The sequence below is a fragment of the Centruroides vittatus genome, unplaced genomic scaffold (genome assembly GCF_030686945.1).
Source record: "Centruroides vittatus isolate TY-2023 unplaced genomic scaffold, ASM3068694v2 contig_922, whole genome shotgun sequence".
In the NCBI taxonomy this organism is placed as follows: Eukaryota; Metazoa; Arthropoda; class Arachnida; order Scorpiones; family Buthidae; genus Centruroides; species Centruroides vittatus.
In genome coordinates this window covers 635,046-657,530 of record NW_027122609.1, presented here as the reverse complement: position 1 = coordinate 657,530, position 22,485 = coordinate 635,046, and the positions used below count along the sequence as shown (strand labels likewise).

Below are 22,485 nucleotides of genomic sequence, written 5' to 3'. Positions count from 1 at the left end.
ATAAGCAACCATTGTAAACAAACGGAAAAACTAGAAAAGTCTGTTAGGCCCGGACATCCTCCGTAGTAGATTCGTTTAGTGGAGTGTTTTATTTCATTTCATCACCTCAATTCGTGTCATTAGCGGTGCAAGAAAGAGAAGAAAAAAAAAGAGCACTTAACCTCTATTGGTGTCAACGGGTCGAATGTTTTAATCCCCAGAAGAGAATCGCTCGTCCACATTCCTCTACGTTAATCTCCTTCGAATAAGACTGTGGATAAGTTTATCCGAATGATCTTCCTCCTGACGGATGTGAAGTTCCGTATTGCATCATCTAAGCTGACTTCGTATTTATTTGTTCAGATGTTCCATCGGTTCTGTAAGGGGGAGAAAAAAACGAAATTAATTAACTTAATTATTAATATTATTCGGATCGAATTCGTTTCCGTAATTTTTTTTTCTCGTATTAAATTTATTATTCGAGTAATTACGCTATTAAAAATGGAGCATTTCCTGCTGTTCTCCTTTATTTTCCCAATTATTTTATTTCTAAATTTTTTAGATAATTTTCAGATTAAATCGTAATTGGTAAATTTTTTCTGAGGATTTGTTTTTTGTTTTTTATTTTTTAAAAATTCGTTTATTGCCGCAAACTACCACTAATAAGTGCGGTGAATCAGAGCGTGTGGTTTTTAAACCGGTAATTTCGATGGTAAAGTGGCATAAGTAAACCATTTTCTGTTGTTCTCCCTCTTTACTTTTTTAAATTTCTGCACTCGGCGGTATCGAAGAGAAAAAAAACAAACAAAACGAATTTTTGTATACGAACTTTAAATACAAAAAGGAACAACGGAAGAACACGAGCGACATTTCTCTTACTTTTTGGCTATGATCCAAATGCACAGCTGTCTTGTAACAGGTTGGCAAGGTCTAAACCTGAAATATTCTCAAACACACCCTAAAATTTATTGCATATTTTTAAAGATGTCACCTTTCCCTACTTTCCCTCTCTTTTAATAAGCATCCAGCAATCTGAATGTAATAAAACAGACAAGTGTCTGATGCTTATCACTTTCTTGATTCTTTCTATAGAAACTTTTCCAGTCAATTTAAATAATACTATATACATATTTCTTAATATTTTAGTGAACTTCGATAGAGGAAAAATATGCCAGAAAAGAAAGAATCTATATTAGATACGAACGAAACGGTGAATAAAGATAATGCCAATAGTTGCAGTAGCGATTTTCAAGGAAGCCCGGAAGAAAAGAAGGATGTTGCGACAGATCAACATTCAGGCAAGAAAGACGGCCAAAAAAATACAAAAATAATTAAAAGAATAATTAAAGGAGTTAAAAAAGGTAAGGTTTTAATTAAACTGTCAATTAATTTTTAAATTAAATTTATTTTGTTGCCAAAAAAAAAGTCTTTAAACTAATTAACTGGAAGCAATCAATTGGATGTACTGATGAAAGAATATAAATTATGTCAGTTAAGTTTACACAATAACTACAATTAGTAACAAATGCAGGTTAAATAATAGACCAATCTCTTTCTCCTGTTATGCAAATTTTATTTAATTGCTAAATAGTGTTTTAAGTTAAAATTTACAAATTAGCATGACAATACAGAAAGAAAGTGTGTAATCAAAATTACCACATTAGTTTGCTCTGTTATCTGTATTACAGATAACACAGCATTCTTCATTAAAAAGGACAAATGAAAGAACAATAAAGAATTTATTTCAGAATGAGCATGGGAGATAAAATTTCCATTATACAGTGGAAATTTTATCTGTAATTTTACAACCTGTATCTAATTTTAAAACAGAAAAAATGTATTTAAAAATTTTTGAATTTGTTATACAAAAAATATACAAAATATAGTGGACTATGAAAGATTTTTGTATTAATGAGACCTTCATTGGAAATTCTATTCAAACTACTTTATCCCCGTCTATACTGTTATATAACCGAAAGTATTCGAAAAAATAAATATTAATTAGCTTGCTTCGTAAATATAAACCAATTTTAACTTTATTGAAAGAATCCATAAATTATAGTTAATTTTATTAAATGCTTTTATTAATCATAAATATGCTGTTATTAATGAACTTAATTATCCGTATACGAGCGTTTAATTTATTTATTTAAATGATAATTCTCTGCTATTTTCTTGACGTTAGTTACATTGATGTTACATAAAATTATGCCAAACAAATATAATTAATGACCTATATTTTAACCTAAATAATAGGAATGACCTGACTCTACAGTTGAATCTATTGTTTTCTTTATACTTACAGTTTATAGAAAGTTTAACTTTTTTAAAAATTTTATATAGGATTTTATTATAAAATAAAATTACAAACACAGTATATACCGTTTCTATTTTAGACAAGAATGATCCATTACGATTTGTAGACGGAGTAAACTTTAGGGGAAAATTAATTGGAGTGGAAGAAGTAAATGATGCTAGAGGAGACAGAATATGTCAAGATTCTTTACAGAAATTAAAAGTAGGAAAATATTTATTTAAGTGATAATTTATATGCAAATACAAGTCATTAGTTAGAATATAGATTGAGTAGGCAAGATAGTTTTTAATCATTTATAAGTTATAAATAACCCATAATAGACTATTGTGAAATGATAAATAAATCATTCTTGAATCTGTAATTTATTTAGAATGTCTTTGACATTTCATGTTAGTGGTTAAACTAATTGTTGTTATTCTTAGAATGGAATACATTTTCCCATAACAGAATAATAATAAATTATTGTTTGATTAAATACGTCTTATAACTGTCATTATTATTAAATTTTATACCTAATTTGCTTTATCTTTTTTTTTTTTTTTTTTTTGTAAATATATTGAATAGATATGTGGCATGATTTATTTGTTAAGTTCAAAACAGCTATTATAAAATATGTAAAAAATTTTTTTGTAATTTTGTGTTATTTCTAAGAACTGTCTTTGATGATAAAAACATGATTTACAAGTTATTAGAGCGGCTATTGCAAATTTGAGATGTTTTTTTTATTTTATTTTCATGTAACTATAATTAGTATGCATGACTTTTAAATTACTTGGAAAGTAATAATAGCTAAATCATGGATGGAGGAAAATTTATAAGTGTGTTTATCACTTAAATTTGCAATTGTAGTTTGAATAAAATGTTTTTTTAAGAGCAATATCCATTACTTTGCTTAAAAATGGCTTTTTCTAGAGCAAAAAATTGCTCTATAAAAAGCATTTTAATCAAATTTAAAAAATTCTTAGATAAACGAATGATTTTTATAAAAAGTTTGAAATAATTTTAAAAAGAATGATACCATTATCTAATGTTTTCTATTCTAATTAATTCTATTTTGTTTCCAAAATAGAATTAATTAGTAAATTCATTGAAAATTTCATAAATGTAATGAAAGTGAGACTAAATAAACTCGAATTCATTTAAAGCTAGGCATTTTAGATGAGGTTATCATAAGAATTACTATCTTTTTAATGATAACAATTTGTTCGTTATTACGAAAAGGAAATAATTCGGTAATATTCAGAATTATTGCTATATTGTTTGTGATTGTAGATAGCAACAAGTAATTCTCTCATATATGAAATTATGTTATGAAAACAGATAAAATTTAAGTGAATAACCCAAGATTTGTCTTTGAATGACCTAATGCTCTTCTATAAAAATGATAAAATAATTATGTCAAATTAAGTGGAAAGGACAGATTTATAACATATGAGAGTTGAACTTGAATATTTTAAATATTTAAATAATGTTAAATCATTTGACTATTGACTATATACTCTTAAAATTAAACTTATTCTAAAAATTGTTCTTTTCCAGAAACCTAGTTATAAATTTTCCATTAGGAATCTGTATTTATATAATTGTTATCAATTATATATTGTATATAATATCTCTGTATGTTATTCAGAGATTTAACTGACTTTGAAATATAAAAGCTTTACTAATTTTATTAATTATGAATTTTATATACACTGTATATATATATTTTAAACTCTTTCTGCCCTGTGGGCCTCTTTAAGCAAACCTATTATGGATTCAGCCAGGTACTAATATTTTAAGTCAGAATTTCACAGATAGACACAAAGTGAAATTCTATAAATGATTTAAATTTCTATGTATTTAAAAATTACTTTAGGTTTTTTCCTTATATTATATTTATCGACAATACATTTTAAATAATAGTTTCATCACCTCTATTACTATGATACTTCTTTTTACAAGATATAAATCTTAAATTTTAAAATTTATTCTTCCTAACTGCTTTATTTAAAAATAGATAAATATTTAAGCACCTGTTAAAGCTGATTACATGTTGTTTGTAATAGCAACTAAGAATAAAATTTATATATAAATATATTATTCTTTAGAATGAATTTATTCCAGAGTTTACATATTTTATCTATACACTCTAATTATAAAAGATACAGTCATTAAATAAAATAATAAAAATTACTGTTCATTAAGGTGTAATATAAAAACATCAAAACGTATCACATACTTAATTCTCATTAGTAAGGAATTTATTTACTGGTGTTTAAATACAATTTCGATAAATTAGTTTTTGAAATAAAATAAAATGATTTTTCTTTTGCAAAAATCAAAATTAAGTACTTGAAAGAATATGTTTTCAGAAGGTATTTTAACAGCAGGTGTAACTAATTACTGAATTCTCAAGACGCTTAGCATCGGGGAGTGACCATAAAATGAGAATTAGATTAACGGCAGTATTCTTGATTGTTAAAATATTAATTATACAAAATTTCACTTGAATAAATGAAAGAATTAAGAAATCTCAAACATCACAATACCATAGTTGAAAATGAACGTGATATTTGAGATTTGTAAAATTTCATAACATTGTTATTTTACATTTTTATAAACAAAGTTACAAGACTATTATAAATGTGGTTATAAATCATTTAAATGTTCTAAAAAGCAAACCACATACCACACTTAGAATAAAATAAATTATGTCTTAATTTCGGCAATTATTCCATTAAGCAAAACAAGATACGTAAGGCGTTGCTGAATAATTTAAACGGGTATTCTTGCATTCGTTTTTCATTTATAAAATTTTTAAAGATTGTCTTTATCATCTGACATTTGTAGATTTTTGCATGTAACAAAAATGTGCCATTCACGTGTATTTTAACTTATAAATTTGCTCGATCAAATTTGATTTTTTCAGATTGAAAGTTAAACAGAATTTACAAATAAAATTTTATTTTTGAATTTTTTTCCAACAATTGCATTATAAACAAAAGTTCAGATCCAGAAATGTAAAAAAATTACCTGAATAATACAATACAATCTTTGCAACATGTTTATTTTAATTATTTATTGTTGTATTGTAAGAAAAAGAGAGAAAATAGAACCTCATTCACTCTGAGAATACCAAGAAACAAATATTCTTCTAAGCATGAGTGTCTGCAAAAAATTTCTAAGGGACAAAGAGATAAAATATTTGCATTTAATCTTTTTTTCATCACAAGTAGATTACAGAATATAGTATTGCATCAATAGAAAAAGACGAAAGTGTCCCATGATCGAGGGTGTAAGGTTACACGGCTCAATCACTTAATGATTATAATTTGTGGAATTTTTTACTTGATCTGCAGACACCCATGCTTCTAAGTTATTTTGAGAATTATCATTTTGTAATTACAGTAATTGTTTTTCATTCCCATAGCAACTACAATTAACACCAATACATTATTGTATATTTTTATTGCCTATGCAAAAGTAATTATTAATAGCAATATGAAAATATTTATTGAAGTTTCATGGTATATAATTACATCTATGCTTGGGATGTTATTTCATAAGTTTTTATTAACTTGTAAAACAACTTCACAAACAAATGACACACATTATGTGTAATAAGCATGGAACATGAAAAATGCAAAATACATTAAATCTAATTGTTATAATAAAACCATTTTTGTTTTTCTTAGTTAATACTTGATACTATTTTTTATCAATTTGAGCAAAACCATTTCTGTTGTATTTAACATTTAAACAGCAGAACGTTCGAACGCTTTTTACATTTAAACAAAATACTGGGTAAATTAACAAATAAATATTAAATACACTAAATTAACAAATATAAAAAAACCAATGTAAATAATGTAATAAAATAAAAACAACATATGTAAAATAAAAATAATAAAATAAATACACTAAATGCCACTAAGTATAAGGGCAGGAGCAGTTTAAGAATTCTTGTGTTTTAGGTAGAACTTTCATGTGGAAGCTAGTCCATCTGCATATCTGGCATTAATACAACCATCTTTTAGTTTACTTTTATATATTTCGATTTTTTTCTTCGTGCATTGCAAGTGATGGAGAACACATAGTCCCAAGGATAGTTGCTTCATTCCACTCGACCACCGAGTTCTCTGCTTGTGCCATACAGGATAATACTGTGTTGCAGTGCTCTTTGTTGGTATTGTATTCGTGCTCCTTAAATCTGGTAGCTAAATCACGTCTTGTGACTCCAATATAGTTCTTCTTAATTCCTGATTCTCAAACGGAATTCTATATATGCCCACTTTTTCTTCTTTTTTAAACATGTCTTTGTCATTTCTTAAAATGCTGTATACATTAGGCACTCTTTTAAAAACCATTTTTGAATGCTTTCTGTCTGACACTTGCCTCATTATTTTTTCGACGTTTGTCATTATATTTGTCTTATTCTTATCAACATATTATTGTTTGAAAGTTGTATTTATTCTTTTAAAAATTTTTCGAGAAAACACTTGTTAAATTATCAGCTGCTTATAAATATATTTATATAGTATAAAAACAATAGTTTTATTTCAACTGTGTGTGATAATTTTCATTTTACATCATTTGTCCTAAAACTATATTTTGTTAGTTTTAAGATGATTTGCAAACATATGAATTAGTTTAAGGTATTTCTAGTTATAACAGACATCATGTCACATATTATTATTAAATACAGAGAAACTTGTGAAAAAATTAAATTTTTATAGTTTAGAAGTCCATTAATCAGAATTATTGTATATAAGAAGTGACAAAGTTCTTATTACAAATTATTATTTAGGGATTTGAATCTGCACCTCTCGTAACAATAAGTGAATATTTTATCATAGTCATTCAGACCAAATTAAAAAATTTAAAAACAATCTTCATTATTTTGTATCACTATACAAATAATTTATTTTTACAGAAAAATGACACACCAAAGATTTAATATTGGTGAGCAAAAAAATATTTTTCACTGATATTTTGTAAAATTACATCATCATCATCATCATCAGGCATTGAACTTGTTAATGATGATGATGACAAATTTTTAAACTTGAAATATAAATCACTCTGACAGGCAAAAACATTTCTAAATACAGTTTCCAATTTTTCACATAATTTGTTTTATTTTAATCTATATAACATCATCATCTGTAGAGAATAATTGAAATAAAATTCTTAAGTAAACAAGTTCATAACAAAGTCAGAAGGATTTATACAGACACCAACCACTCTTTAAGTGTCTGGTTAATCTCTTTTGATTTCAAAATATTCAATATTAATTAATTTAAAAAAATAATAGTCATTATGTAGATAACTTTTCAAGAGTTTATTGAAACATTCCCCAAATATTGGAAATTTTCCTAAATTTATAAATGTAAACACTTTAGTGTAAACAGGAAAAATGTGATACTTTTCAAGGTGATCATTAGTAATAAATACTTTATGAATTAATAAGAGTAATATATTCCAGTAATGAATTCATTTAGATATTCAAGTAATTAGTTTCATCAAATTGTAGATATTGGATAAAGTAACACATGATAATAGTTCAAATTTGATAAAAATTGAGTCAATAAATTATGAAATTTTTTAGTAATCTGACGAAAAAATATAGACATTAAACATTAATACTGTATATTTAATATAGAGCAATCATAAGATACTTTAAAAAATAGTAATATAATCGTATTACATTAAATTTCACACTAAACGTTGCAAGTGTAATGTAATTCTTTTTATCTTGTTTACTTAATGAAACAAGTCTAGTTATAACTTTCATACTTTACAATCATGATCGAAACTTTGTTTTTTTATAAATAATAAATTTAACATATGTAATAATGTAATGACATTAAATTTTAACACAGGCTATTGTCAAGAGTTCTGGAGAACATAAACAAAAGGTGTTATTAAATATCTCTTTTCAAGGAATAAAAATATCTGATGAAAAAAATAGCGTAAGTAAATGATGTACTATTTTTAATTATTTTTTAAAAAATTTTATTAAATAAATCTTGTTTTAATCATTTTTTTTTTTTTACAGGAGATAATTTATCAACATCCTGTACATATGATTTCATTTACGTCCCTAGATGTCAATGATAATAGAGCTTTTGGTTATATTTGTGGAACAACAGAAGAAGGCCACAAATTTGTTGGAATTAAAACAGAAAAAGCAGTATGTAATTCATTTCTCGTTTAGAAGAATTCAAAACTTTATTCAATTATCTTGCATTCTGTAAAAAATACAGAATAAGTATAAAACTGAATAATATATACATCATTAAATAAATAAATTAAAATTTATATAAATCCAACTAATAATTAAAATATGAGATTACTAAGTTTATGTTAACAGCAATGGAGTCTTTTTACAAAATTTTCAAAGATTAAGGATACACAAGTAAAAGTTTTTATGAAATTAACACAATAAAATTTTTAAAGATAATTTGTTTAAGCAACTTCATGATAAAATGACAAAACATTTTAAACAAAAAGAAAACACAAAAACATGTTAAGTAATCATTACATTAATAAATGCAGCATTTTTTCTAAGCAAGGTCAATCGTAATATAAACTGTCGTCATCAGTATAAATTCGAGTCATAAATATGATTAAAAGAACACATAAGTGGTTAAAATTATAGAACCAAGTTTAACATTTGGTTTCTTGGAGACCAAGCAAATATATTTTTTAACAAATGTATTTATCTGGTCTGTAAGAAAACAAGCAAAAAAATCTTCAGAAAATTTATCATATTTCTAAAATTGAAACAAATATTTCTATATTTTTAAAACAAGACACAATATCTTCCTCATTCTTGTATCATGTTAAAATGTTTTATAAATTTAGTTTTGAGTGTTTGTAGTAAAATTTAAATAATTAATATTAATTGGATAAAAGAAAATGTAAAACACTATAAATATTGACAGTATTGATTTGAAACACAAATATCTTTATTTAACATATTGAAGTTCAAGGTAACTATTTGTTGATTATTTTAATATACCAAGTATACACTGAAATTTGAATAAGGTTCATTATGTTCTCTTCCATAACAGGACTAAATAATAATGTATAAATTTGTAAATTGTTGTACTTGAATTTTAACTGTAACAGTAAATTATTTTAGTATGTCTCTAGTATAGTGCTTGATTTTACTATTTTTAATGAGAGATTAAATGTTTATATGTTATTTCCAGTTAGCCTTATTTCATAAAAAATTTTACCACAGTTTGGTCATGTCAAAAAATTTGTTAATTTAACAACTGAATCCAAATAAAATCTTGCCGAAAGTAAAAATTGTTAATAAGGAATATCGTTTGTAAACTTAATAGTCTATAAAATAACTTCAAACTATTTATATATAAAATACAAACAAAATATAAAAATCAGATTGTTTTGAAATATTTGAATAAAAAGAAATAATTTTGATAGAAAACAATCTTTATTAATATCTTATTCCAAGCAGAAAAATTCTTATAATTAATAAGAAAACTTATATAACAAAAAGACAATAAATATTTCCTTTTAAACTGTAAATAATTGTTAAAATTCTTGCAGAGTTTAACAAGAGTATAATTAGTGGTAATTTAGTGGTGAATTTATTGGTTCACATACTTCACAAATGAGAAGGATTCCATGATTTTGAGTGTCCAAAAAGTCAAGTTTTCTTTCTTATCATAAAACTTTAAATAAGATTTATTTACTTCTATTTTATACTAAATAAATTGAGATGGTTTTAGCTCAAGTTTTATAGTTCAAGTCATCTGCTGTCTTGTACAAAAGGATCATAATCTCTTAAATCCATCACTGAATATAACAGTATTTATGGAAAGTAATTTTATTTAAATAAAAAAAACTAATAAATGAAAAATAAATCAGTTTTTACTTTAAATTGTGATCTAACAAATTAATCATTAAAATACATTTTATCTTTATTCAGTTCTTACATATTGGCTAATTTTAATTCGAGTTTCTTGAATGGCTAGATTTACATCAATTTACATTATCTGCTTCTATATTCAGGGAAAACACTTGTAAACATTTTGTTGTGTGCTTTGCAAACTATACTTATCTCCACTAATAATTCGACATTTAGTGTATAATATATTAATAAAAATCTTCCAAAAAAGTTTTATTTATTTTCATTTACTAATAAAACAACTTTTGGATTCAACCTTATACTGGCTTAGACATCAGATTAAGGCCTCGCATTTTCAAATTTCTAAAAATATTTGATAAATATTTGCAAATATTTTGGGGCCCCCACTAATAACTTTCCCAAGACCCTATTAAATTTGGCCTGAGCTGTCCCTGATGAATCCAATTCTTTAAATCATTCTGTTATTACCTTTCAGATAGCAAGTGTGTCAAATTCCAAACTTTTATAATTTATTAAAAAATTGATATAATATAATATAAGCAAACCAAAATTTCAAATACTGTTTCAAACATCTACATGAGTTAGATGTATTTTCAATGACGTAGAGAAAAATACTTTACATTATCACCAAACATATTCTGAACTGAAATACCTGATTAGTTGCAAATGCAAATTACAATCATTTTTCTAAAATTTATTGACTGTTTTTTTATTGGTTTTTTTTTTTTATAAATGTCTACAAATTTTATAAACTTAATAGTTTATGATAACTTAGTGCTTAACAACTGCAACACATTCCTTAATATTTAAAATGAATGCAATATCATATAAATGTAAATCATTGAAATGCTGAGCAATTATCACCATTATTTATTTAAATTTCATTACAAAACAGTTGACATTATTGCATGATAAATGAAATATCCAAACTCATAGATTTAAAATTTTTACTTTCATCATCATTAACGAGACTAAGATTTCTTAAATATTATAAAAATTTGAATATAAATTCAAATTAATATTAATTTATTTAGTTTTTAAAAAATTAAATCATTTATAATTCTAAATAGGCATGTCAAGTTGTTTTGACACTTCAAGATTTATTTCAAGCTGTTTTAGAAAAAAAGAAGCAAGCAATGGAAAGTGCCAAACAATTACAGTTTTCGAAGAAATCTAATGATGATGAGAAAAAAGAAGTAAGAAATATTCATTGATTAATTAAAAAATGATTAAAATTAGTAAATTATATTATTAAGTAGATGTTATTTTTTTAAATAAAGTGATATGTCATGGTGAAATTGTTTAAATAATTTATTTCTTTCTCATTCATGTGTTTCTATGTATATTGTAATTTTTCCAATGTATAGAAAATTATATATGAAATCATCCATTAACTGTTTCATAATTAATAAATTTTTAATGAGATTAAATACTATAAGTTGATATTTCTCAATCGTAAAAACAAATAACTTTATTTAAAATTATTTAAATTAATTTATTAAAAATTAATGTATTATTTAATTTCATAAACAAGGAAAAAATAGTTTTTCTTTATAAGATTAATTTAATTCATGCTGTTGAAGTAATACTTGAATGCATGAATCAACGAAAACTTTTATAATTATAGATAATCATTAAATAATTTCATTTAAACAGAAAAACTATTGAACAGCTTTTATCTCTGTTTATTTTGCTTTTCTGTTAATCAGTTTATTGTGATTTTAACTGTAAATTTGTCCATATATCCTTTATTAATAGTCAAAACTTTTAAATCTCTTTTGTCTGCTATGAAATTCTAGATTGTTATCAATATAATATTGCTTTTTTAATGTGTATCTCTCACTGTATCTAGATCAGAAGTGTGTAATGGAAATAGATTTCTAATTTGTCATAAATTACAGCTTATTCTTACTTTCGATAAGGTGACAAATAGATTAATATGCCGAACTGAGTTGTTTCAAACTCAAAATTGATATCAGCTAAAACTATATTTAACAACATTTTTAATTATTTCAATAAATAAAGAACATATTTTCAGATGGAAAATAATAATAAAAATAAAAATGTGAAATCGGAACAAAAAGCGGATGAAAAAGAAAATTCAGAATCCATTTATAGTGTAAGTGAATTATTCAGTATTTAATAAACCTAACATTATTACTAAAATAAAGTATTTTGAGAATTAATATTTTTCTTTTTAATAGGATGTAATTAGCTCATCTTCTGTAGAAAATGTTCCTCCTGAAAACAACAAATCTGTTTCTTCTCTGCCAAAGCCACAGTCTAATGTTGATGATTTATTATGTTTACAATTAGAAGTAGATAAACTTCAAGAAGTATGAATATATTTTGAAATTCATTCAGTTCTTTGCCTTGATACAAGATAATCAGTCTTAGAAAGTAAATTTCAAAAATTTACTTTATTATGCATCAAAGAATCTATTTTTATATTTCTCAATACCAGATATATGATTTAATAACAACTATCTTATAAAAACTAAGTTAAAAGGTGGTATCCAAAATACTCCAAATTGATGCTATAAAAAAGTAAAATCTAATCATAACTCCTATTGGCTGTCCACTATCTTTGAAGTAGTTCTCCTTGCACATGGCATGGATACATCAGTCCCAGCACTTTCTCCACTGATGGAATGTCTCCCTGGAAGGATAGGATAGGATGTTAAAGGAAAGGCCTGATTCAATGGTATAGCCTTGGGAAGGAAAGGGGGATAGGTATGGGTAGTAGAGAGTGGGGTGGGGATGAGGAGGAAAGGAGGGTTGTAGGGCGTCTGCCGGGAATCAAGGGAAATGCAATTGAAACAGAAGGGACTGTAAGTAGAAAATAAACAAATAAGAGGGTAAGACGCAACGGTAACTGATTGGGGGAGCGAGCTACAGAAACAACCATAGCAGCAGGGGACCAGAGAGAGGTGGTAAGGAACAGTAAGGGATAGATGTTCCCTGGAAGTCTTTTTTGCCAAGAGTGTCAAACATCAGCTTTAAGTCTTTCTGGATATCTTTAATGGTATCAAAACTTTATCTCAATCTTCATTTTTGGGATCAGAAAGAAGTCACAGAACCTAATCTGATGGGTAAGGAGGATGGGGACACCCTCCTTACTCAGATTGTACAACAGCTTTGTTATTGTTGACCAAACTAAGTTACTAGGTGTTGAACACACTGAGAAGAGAGCATTGTCATGATGAAGCAGGCAGTTGTTGTCTTGTTAAAAACTAGTCTTTTCACATCTTTGCAGTCTCCATAATAGAATTTGGAATTGACCAGCAAGGATGAATTCTTTGTGCACAATCCTAGTGATGCCAAAAAACTGATTAGCCTGCTCTTGATACTGCTGTCTGACCTCTTGGACTTTGTGAGTCTGGACTTTTCTACCGGGATGATTGCTGCTTTGTCTCAGGATCATAACCGTAAACCCAGTCCAATATTCACCAGTTAATAACCCTGACAAGAAAGCTTCATCCTCTGAAGCAAGTTGAAAAACTGCAGACTTCAATATGTTGCTGAATTTGATCACTTGTCAGAAGCCTGGGCCAAATTTGGCTGTAATGCAGTGCATAAATGAAATATCCAAATCCATAGTTGTCAACAAATAGAAAAACTAAATGTTATCTAAATTCCAAACTCATAGAATTCTGTAACTAATTTCCTGGTCTGATTCTTGTGAATGAGCTGCTAAATTTTTGAAACTGTTTGAGGAATTGTGCTGGCTGAGAGCTTTCCTGTATGGTCATCATTGTCAACTGATGTTCAACCATATATGCCACCAAAACACCTATGTACAATTAAGTAATTGCTCCCCAAATACTTGTTCAACCATTGTCAGGGTTTCTACTGCCCTTTTATCAAGATTTGTGCAAAATTTGATGCAAACCTGTTTCCTTTTTTTACATCATCATGAAAACTGCCAAACAAAACATGTCACTATTTCCTGCTTCTGCCTAGCTCTGCATTATCTAGTACACAGATTCATGACACATGATATTACTATAACTTGTTTAGGTGTCACAACTCCATCTGAAATATTCTGGTTGCCACCTTGTATTAAATTTTGGAATTTTATTTATGATTGTGTGTATAATATTCTAAGTTTAAATTACTAAAATTTCATCCTAAATTAACAAATTATCTTATAAAAAAATATTTGTTCTATTACATAATTTTATGTATATATTGTTTCAAGTAATTAGATAAAATCTGGTTTATCTTGAATTGAGGTATAGAATTTTATTGGTCACAATTATTATTAATAAACTGTTATAATAGAATATTATATTTTCCATTTATATGGTTTAATATTTTTAATTTAGAATATAGAACAAATGGACAGTAGTATGGCAGCTGTTTCAGAATTGAATTATCCTTTTATGCCTGATCCTTTTAATACATCAACATTTGTTCTTTATCCTCAGAAGGTAATTTAAATGGCATTTTGTATCTTTAATCTTTAGAAAATATTTTAAATTTTAATTCCTTTATTGTAGGATATATATGAATCTGCAGCATCAACATCTTCATCTGAAGATCAGTCTGTTGGATCTCCATTTCCAGATTCAAAAGTGAACCAAAAATCGGAAGAAACGTCCTCTTTCTATGTTACCTATTCTGATAATGATAAATATTCTGTATTTAGTAACATAGATACAATTTCTAGTATATTTGAGAATTCACAAAGTTCTTTAGCAACAACAAATCAAGATGATGAACAGATTAATGTTTCAACATCAGATTCCACTCAAACAAATAGTCAAGCATCGCCACCAAAACCTCCAAGACTACCACAAAATGATTTATTTGCAGATTTGGATCCTTTAGGTAAAGATCGTCCTTTTCTAGATAAAAAAGATTTTTTTCATGATATTAAAAATCCTCCAAAAAAAGTTTTGAAAGATCTTGTAGATAAAACTATAAGTGCTTTCACCAGTGAACCAACTAAATTTTATACATCTCAATCAGCACCAGAATCAACTGAAGTGAGTACATGTTTTCAGTCTTATGATGCCACTTGTCCTCCTTTTTCTTGTGATTTCAATAATATATCAACCCAACAGACACCTTCTCATTCTAGTAATTCATTGCCTTCATCTCTTCCAAATTCTTCCAAAAGACTTTCTTCTTTTCCATTAAATGATAATAAATCTAAAGATAAATCATCTGGAAATCCATTTACTGAAAATACTACTGGAACTGTTATTCTGCCACCACCACCACCACTACCACCAAGACTTACAAATAGATCTTCAGAGCCAAATATTCAATTTCCCCTATCATTAAAATCTGAAAGTGCAATTTATGCATCACCAACCTCTGCTTCATCTGGAAATGTGCCATTAAATTATAGAAGAGGTTCCTTACCAGCAAATCAGGTTATATCTGAATTTTCTCAAAACAATACATCAATATCTGCAAATTCTAGCTCCAGTCATCCTATTCCAATACCAACTCGAAAACTACCTGTTAATTCTCAACAGACAGGTAGTTACAATGGACAAAATCACAACGGTGAATCCAAAAAACTTGCCAGGTCTTTTGAACAAGAATCTCCAAATGTAGATTTTTTTGGATGTGGTTTTGGTGAATCATTAAACAATCCAAATCAAACATGCAGTTTTGTAGAAAATCAAGAATTAAATCATTCATTACAGAAATCCAATAAAAAGAATCAAGTGATAAATAAAACTTCATTAAATAATTCAACAGAAAAAACCTTTATACTTCCACCTCCTGAATCACAAATAAAATTAAATAATTTAACTAAATTCAAGAAAATGAATGGAATAGTGAATGATAACAGTACAACTAAGTTATCACCTATTTCACGTTTACCTGGTGTTACATCACAATATCAAGTTTTGTCTGAAATCTGTTTGCAAAATGGAAACATGTCATCTTGTTCTGAATCTACAGATATAAATTCTAATAATTCTTCAATGTCAAACTCTGGAAACATTTTTAATAGAAAAAAAGATCCTTTTGCTGATGATTTTTTTGCAGCATTACCAAAGAAACTTAATGGTTACCAGTCTGTGCCAAATGAACTATGAAAGCATTTATATAGAAGACTAATTTTTAAGAGGTTTGTGCCTTGTTTTCAAAAACATATTTGAACTTTGCATGATTGCATTTTCTATCATGGAACTATCATTAATCAATATAACAATTAACATTACTAACCAAATGGAAAAGAATAGAGAGAACTTATTCCATTCTTTCTTTGTATCATTAAAAGAATTTCTTATAATTGTTTTTGTAATATAATTCCATAAACACTTTCAATGTACTAACTATTACTACCATCTAACTTTTTTCTTTATTTTTCTCATATCTTCTGTTAATATATAAATCATTAAAAATCATTTTTTATAAGTTAATATATACTTTTACAGAATTATAATTAATTATTATTATTAGTATTGATATATAGTATGAGCTAATTCATTTTCAATATTATTTTTCAGGAACCAATTTATGGAAAAATTAATAAGATCAAGAAAGAAGAGTAAATAAATATATGTATCTATAGATATATATAGTTTAATCACTTCATAAGAAGTATAGTCAAATGTATGAAAATTATTTTATCTAAAAGAATATTTTAATGTTAAAATATAAAAAGTTTCTAATAGAAATTTTATAAAATGTAGATATATAATATATTTGTACATTTGAAACTAAAATATAGAAAAAGAACTACATTAAATATATATTTAGACAAGAATTTGTTATATATAAATGTATAAAATTTGATTGCCAGTAAAATAACTAAATAATTATAATTCAACTAATATAGTTAAAATTTACTAGAGTTTATATATATTGTTATCTTCCTTTAAAATTTATATCCCTATGAACTTTTTAAAAATAAATTTAAATGGATTTGTTTGTATTTATATTTTTGTAGAAGTTGTATGATTTTAATAAAAGTACAATGAATGTTCCTATTAGCATAATCATCTTTCAAATTTTATTTAAATACATTAGAAAATGTTTAAATACTTCTTAAATTCACAGTTCCAATATTCTCCTCCGCAAAATTTATTCTTCCACAATTCTCTTCATGATATTTTGAAGAAAACTGTCAGAATTTTCATTTTCAAAATCAAAAGTTAAGAATTCTTGATAAATAGTTACATATCTGAAAAAGAAATCTTAAATGTCAACAATTACTGTTTATCTAACATGTATAATCAAATATAATATACATAACTGTTCTAATTTTTTCTCACTTGCAATATTTTTTATGGGAATAATTTCTTTATTATTTTTTAAAATATCAGCAATCTGTAAATGAAAATTTTATATTATACATTTCTTGTATTTCTCTATTTATACAGTGTTTTTATTCTGTAATACTTCTTTTGCTCTATCCACTAATTTAGAAGGAATTCCAGCTAATGTAGCCACATGGTGTGCATAGCTTCCATCTGTTTTACCATCTTTTAGTTGATACAAAAATATCAAGTTTCCATCTTCAAGCAATGTATCCATTGTCTATTTAAAATAAAATGCAATATGTTTATATTAATGCGATGGATAAATAATTTTAATTTGACCAACCTGATAACAAAGCTGTTCTGCAGGGTTTAGTATATTTAAAAGAGAATGAAAATGTGTTGAAACAAAGCAATGTGGACAATTAACATTTTCTTTCAGCCAAAATTGCAAACTTGATGCTAAGAGAGCTAATCCATCCATCTATAATGTAAATTAATTATACTGGGGTAACTAATTTACATTGTAGATATGTGGTTTGTCCATAACCATATGTCCAATTTTAGGTTAAGTTTAAATCCTCCCCTTGGTGGTCAATATATTCTCTAGCCCCAAAAAATGCCACATGGAAATTTCAAAACTTCCCCTTTTTGGAAAAGTTTCATTATGCCATCCAAACAGAAATACAGTGGGGAAAATAAAGTTTACTAACACAAGCTACACTTGAAATATATTTTTAATGTCATGGATTACATTGAAGCCAATATGGAAAAAAGTGTGTCTTTGATTTGAACTACAGCTGTACTGTACTTTTACTAATTTTTCTTCAGATCTTCCAGAAGATCAGTAATGGATTATGTTCCTTTGAAGCCCTAGGTGTAATTTTCTTATAAGACCCTTTATGTAAAAGTGTTATTTTTGTAATTTGTTTATATTAAAAATGCAACAAAATCATCAATTTATGAGTTATGTCACTGTTCTCGTCAGGGTGTAAAATATACACTTTTTAAAAATTCACTCAATTTTCAGAGGCATATTATCTTCTTGCTTCTTGTGTAATTTTTGAGACCCTTTGAGACGACAAGGCCTAGGTGCATGCCTAGTGAACCTACTGGGTAATCGGCCACTACAGAAGATCCAATCCTTTTCCACCCATTTCTCCCAATTTGTGAATATTTTTATGACCTTATGCTTTAATTAATTTTATATTAAAAGTTATTTTAAAAATTGCATTGCTATTCTCCAGAGTCTCATTCCTTTAAAATTACAGTTTTTCAATCTTTGAAATGAAAAAAAGAAATTTATGTTTTGTACTTCATTGATAGTTTTTAAAACACTGTTTTTCTGCAAATAGCACTTTCACTTAACAAAGATCATACATTGATGTTGCAAGAAAATCTGCTAATTTAATTGCTTAACTGTAAAAATCTCAATATATTATTAAATACAATAATAATTTTTTTTCAAATTAATTTATTTTATTAAAACAATTATAACTTATGTGATTTTTTAAATCTTTACCATCCCTCCTATGTAAACTTTTCTTATACTCATCCCTCAACTAAATCAGGAAATATGGTTTATGGACAAACCCTTATATCTGATTAAAATCAAAAAAACTTTGTTGTTTACTGCTTCTGTTCCTTTTCCAAATTCATCAATTATAACTAAAGAATTAGAAGTAGCATAACGAAGAGCAACAGACATCTGTTAATGAAATAAAAAAAATTATAATTTCTAAAATAATCATAATTTTAAAATGAAATAAAATAACTTGTTTTAAAATTTGTAGTTAATGAATAATTTTCTGCTGAATAAAAGTTTGTTTACTACAAAATCTCAGACTTTTCATTAAATCTATATGTATCTATTGGGACTAATGCAAATAATGTTATGAAAGGATTACCATAATTTTGTGTAGATAATCTATGAGTTTTCTGTACTTAAAAGTCACTTTGTAAGCAAGTGTGGATTATGTTGTGGGGAGTGGGTGCAATTTTAAATTGCAATTACAAACTCATCAGTTTTTCCTTTATCTAAAGTCACTAAAAGCATTTCTGGAAAAATGTGAAAAATCCTTCATCTGCCATCATGATTTTTCCTGAAACCATCACAAACCTGTATATTTTTGCCTTAGTTTAGTTATCCCCATTTTAATTGATATTATTAGATATTCTTATTTGAATTTGTATCTTGAAAACGGATAAATTAATATTATCTAAATACTTATCTATATAATGGCATCACCTCAGAGAATTCTGATGGTTAAGACCCACAATGCAATGATTGTCATCCTAATAAGTTATAAACTCATTGCTCTTTTCATCTGTACAAAATGAATGTTGATTACTAAATTATTTTTACAGTTTTCGTTATAAATTTTATTTAACTTTATCTAATGTCAATAAATTTGAAATTCTTCATACTTAAACAATTTTATTGATTTATGTTAAACATATAAGTAACATAAATAAAAAACTTAAATCAACACCTTAATGTTCGCTGAGAGATTTATTAATGTAACTAACGTTTTCGATCTAATCGATAGATCATCTTCAGGTTAGACAGAATGTTTCTTAAATGGAACATCAATTTCAAAATTTGAAAATATAACCAGTAACATCAATAAAAAAGTAAAACATTGTAAAAGATACAACAAGTGTAATATAAAAACGTTATACTCGTATCCAATTATAATATTGTCTATCCTAACCAGTAATAATTCACCATTAAAATATACTAGAGCTCACGTGCCTCTTATAAGTTTTTAACGGCATATTTCCAAGCTGAAGGAAGACCTTCCGCGTCCCTTGCGTTAATACATTTATCTTTTAACTTGCTTCTGTAAATTTCTAACCTTTCAGCTGTTCTTGCCAAAGTTGGGGAATGTACCTGTTTTATGATTTTCGCCTCATTCCATCGTACCAAGGATCCCTCTGCTTGCCCCATCTGGGCTAGTACTGTTGTATTGGAACCTTTTCTAATATCATACTTATGTTCCTTGATCTTTATTCCTAAGTTTCTAGTGGTAACCCCTACATACTCTTTATTAATACCTATAAGCTGGTTCTCGTAGGGAATCCTATACACACCCGCCTTATCTTTTTTTTTTAACTAACCCTTTATCGTTCCTAAGTATTTTATACAAATTCGGAGCTCTTTTTAAGATCACCCTTGTATCCTTGATGCTTGCTATTTCTTTCATAATCCCTCCTAGATACTTATTGTATGTAAATTTAGTGTACCTGTAAGGCCCGTGCCTAGTGCCTTTATCATAACTGGCTTCAAATTTTCTAATAATTCCCTCGATGACTTTCCTCTTATAACCTAATGTTCCTGCTATCTGTATAATTCTTTCTATCTCTGTATCCCGGTCTATCACATTCTCACAGTATATAAAGGCCCTTCTAATCAATGCTCTAAATGCCGCTAACTTATATTTATAAGGGTCATTAGAGCTTGCAGGAATATATAGTGGGCTATGCGTTGGTTTAATGAATACGCCAGTGGATATATGCCCTTTGCTAAATATAACATTAATGTCTAAGAAATGTACCATCCTGGAGCTTTTTTGCTCTAGCTTCAGGTGAAGGCCCTCTTGGTACTCGTTAATTCTATCTACAAAGTTAGCAATTACTCGATTGTTCTTCCATAATATGAAAATGTCATCTACATATCTCTTGTAGTATACTATATCCCTTTCGAAGTCTCGCAAAACTTTTTCTTCTACTTTACTAACCACCAGCTCGCAAAGGAGCCCCGAAATTGGGCTTCCCATCGGTACTCCCCTTTTTTGCTTAAATACTTGGTCTTCGTAAGCGAAGAAGGATTCGCAACATACTAGGTTCGCCATTTCTATAACCTCATTTCTGTGTTGTGTTAAAGTCGGGTTTTCTCTGAACAAGAACTCCAAAAGTACTTCTACACAGAACTCAATCTTAATAGACGGGTACAAACTTTCGTAATCTAACACAGTTCCCACTTCTTCATCCTTCAAGGCGATGTTTTGTAGCTCTTTAACTACCAAAACAGGATCCTTTACCACTAAATTATTATTTTCCATCCGTGAGGAGACGTATTCTTGCAATCTTTTTTCCAGGATAAATGTAGGTGCTTTTCGTTTTTCCACAATAGGCCTTATTTCCTTTCCCTCTTTATGAGTCTTAGCGAAGGCAAAGAGCCTAGGGAGCCCTGGTCTAGGGTTCCGGCATTTTCGGACAAACGGTAAGATCCTCGCTAGTTTGGTTTCCTCCAGTTTTTTAACCCTTCTATCAATAGCTTGAACTATTTTACTGTCGACCTTGATACATTCCGTTTTTCTGATATTCTTCTAAGGCTCTATCATATGTTTGTTTTCTCATTATAACCATTTGTTTGCTTTTATCTGCTCTTGCTGCAATCAAATTATTCTCTTTTAACCATCCCTTATAGTAAAATAGTTCAAGCTATTGATAGAAGAGTTAAAAAACTGGAGGAAACCAAACTAGCGAGGATCTTACCGTTTGTCCGAAAATGCCGGAACCCTAGACCAGGGCTCCCTAGGCTCTTTGCCTTCGCTAAGACTCATAAAGAGGGAAAGGAAATAAGGCCTATTGTGGAAAAACGAAAAGCACCTACATTTATCCTGGAAAAAAGATTGCAAGAATACGTCTCCTCACGGATGGAAAATAATAATTTAGTGGTAAAGGATCCTGTTTTGGTAGTTAAAGAGCTACAAAACATCGCCTTGAAGGATGAAGAAGTGGGAACTGTGTTAGATTACGAAAGTTTGTACCCGTCTATTAAGATTGAGTTCTGTGTAGAAGTACTTTTGGAGTTCTTGTTCAGAGAAAACCCGACTTTAACACAACACAGAAATGAGGTTATAGAAATGGCGAACCTAGTATGTTGCGAATCCTTCTTCGCTTACGAAGACCAAGTATTTAAGCAAAAAAGGGGAGTACCGATGGGAAGCCCAATTTCGGGGCTCCTTTGCGAGCTGGTGGTTAGTAAAGTAGAAGAAAAAGTTTTGCGAGACTTCGAAAGGGATATAGTATACTACAAGAGATATGTAGATGACATTTTCATATTATGGAAG

The 22,485-nt window shown here is 27.5% G+C and overlaps 2 protein-coding genes across 10 annotated transcripts in view; one reads left to right on the top strand and one right to left on the bottom strand.

The window, feature by feature from the left end:
* Positions 1-17,067, top strand: part of LOC136984532 (protein disabled-like) — a 29,761-nt gene extending 12,694 nt beyond the window's left edge. For 3 of the 6 annotated variants that reach the window (XM_067281552.1, XM_067281549.1, XM_067281551.1), the window contains exons 2-11: positions 1,126-1,340; positions 2,376-2,497; positions 8,161-8,250; positions 8,337-8,471; positions 11,249-11,374; positions 12,217-12,297; positions 12,383-12,514; positions 14,507-14,611; positions 14,681-16,272; positions 16,655-17,067. In XM_067281552.1, coding sequence (XP_067137653.1) covers positions 1,148-1,340; positions 2,376-2,497; positions 8,161-8,250; positions 8,337-8,471; positions 11,249-11,374; positions 12,217-12,297; positions 12,383-12,514; positions 14,507-14,611; positions 14,681-16,240 — 2,544 coding nt within the window. In that variant the 5' untranslated portion in view covers positions 1,126-1,147 and the 3' untranslated portion in view covers positions 16,241-16,272; positions 16,655-17,067. The remainder of the gene's footprint in view (positions 1-1,125; positions 1,341-2,375; positions 2,498-8,160; positions 8,251-8,336; positions 8,472-11,248; positions 11,375-12,216; positions 12,298-12,382; positions 12,515-14,506; positions 14,612-14,680; positions 16,273-16,654) is intronic. The other 3 variants (XM_067281555.1, XM_067281553.1, XM_067281554.1) reach the window with 3 other exon arrangements.
* The window catches only part of LOC136984533 (mutS protein homolog 5-like), a 110,128-nt gene continuing 96,043 nt past the window's right edge, over positions 8,401-22,485 (bottom strand). For 3 of the 4 annotated variants that reach the window (XM_067281556.1, XM_067281558.1, XM_067281557.1), the window contains 6 exons: positions 19,041-19,115; positions 17,754-17,891; positions 17,550-17,687; positions 17,404-17,477; positions 17,193-17,331; positions 8,401-8,529 (listed from right to left, as the gene is read on the bottom strand). In XM_067281556.1, coding sequence (XP_067137657.1) covers positions 17,232-17,331; positions 17,404-17,477; positions 17,550-17,687; positions 17,754-17,891; positions 19,041-19,115 — 525 coding nt within the window. In that variant the 3' untranslated portion in view covers positions 8,401-8,529; positions 17,193-17,231. Of the gene's footprint in view, positions 8,530-17,192; positions 17,332-17,403; positions 17,478-17,549; positions 17,688-17,753; positions 17,892-19,040; positions 19,116-22,485 lie in introns of those variants that run through there. The other variant, XM_067281559.1, reaches the window with a different exon arrangement.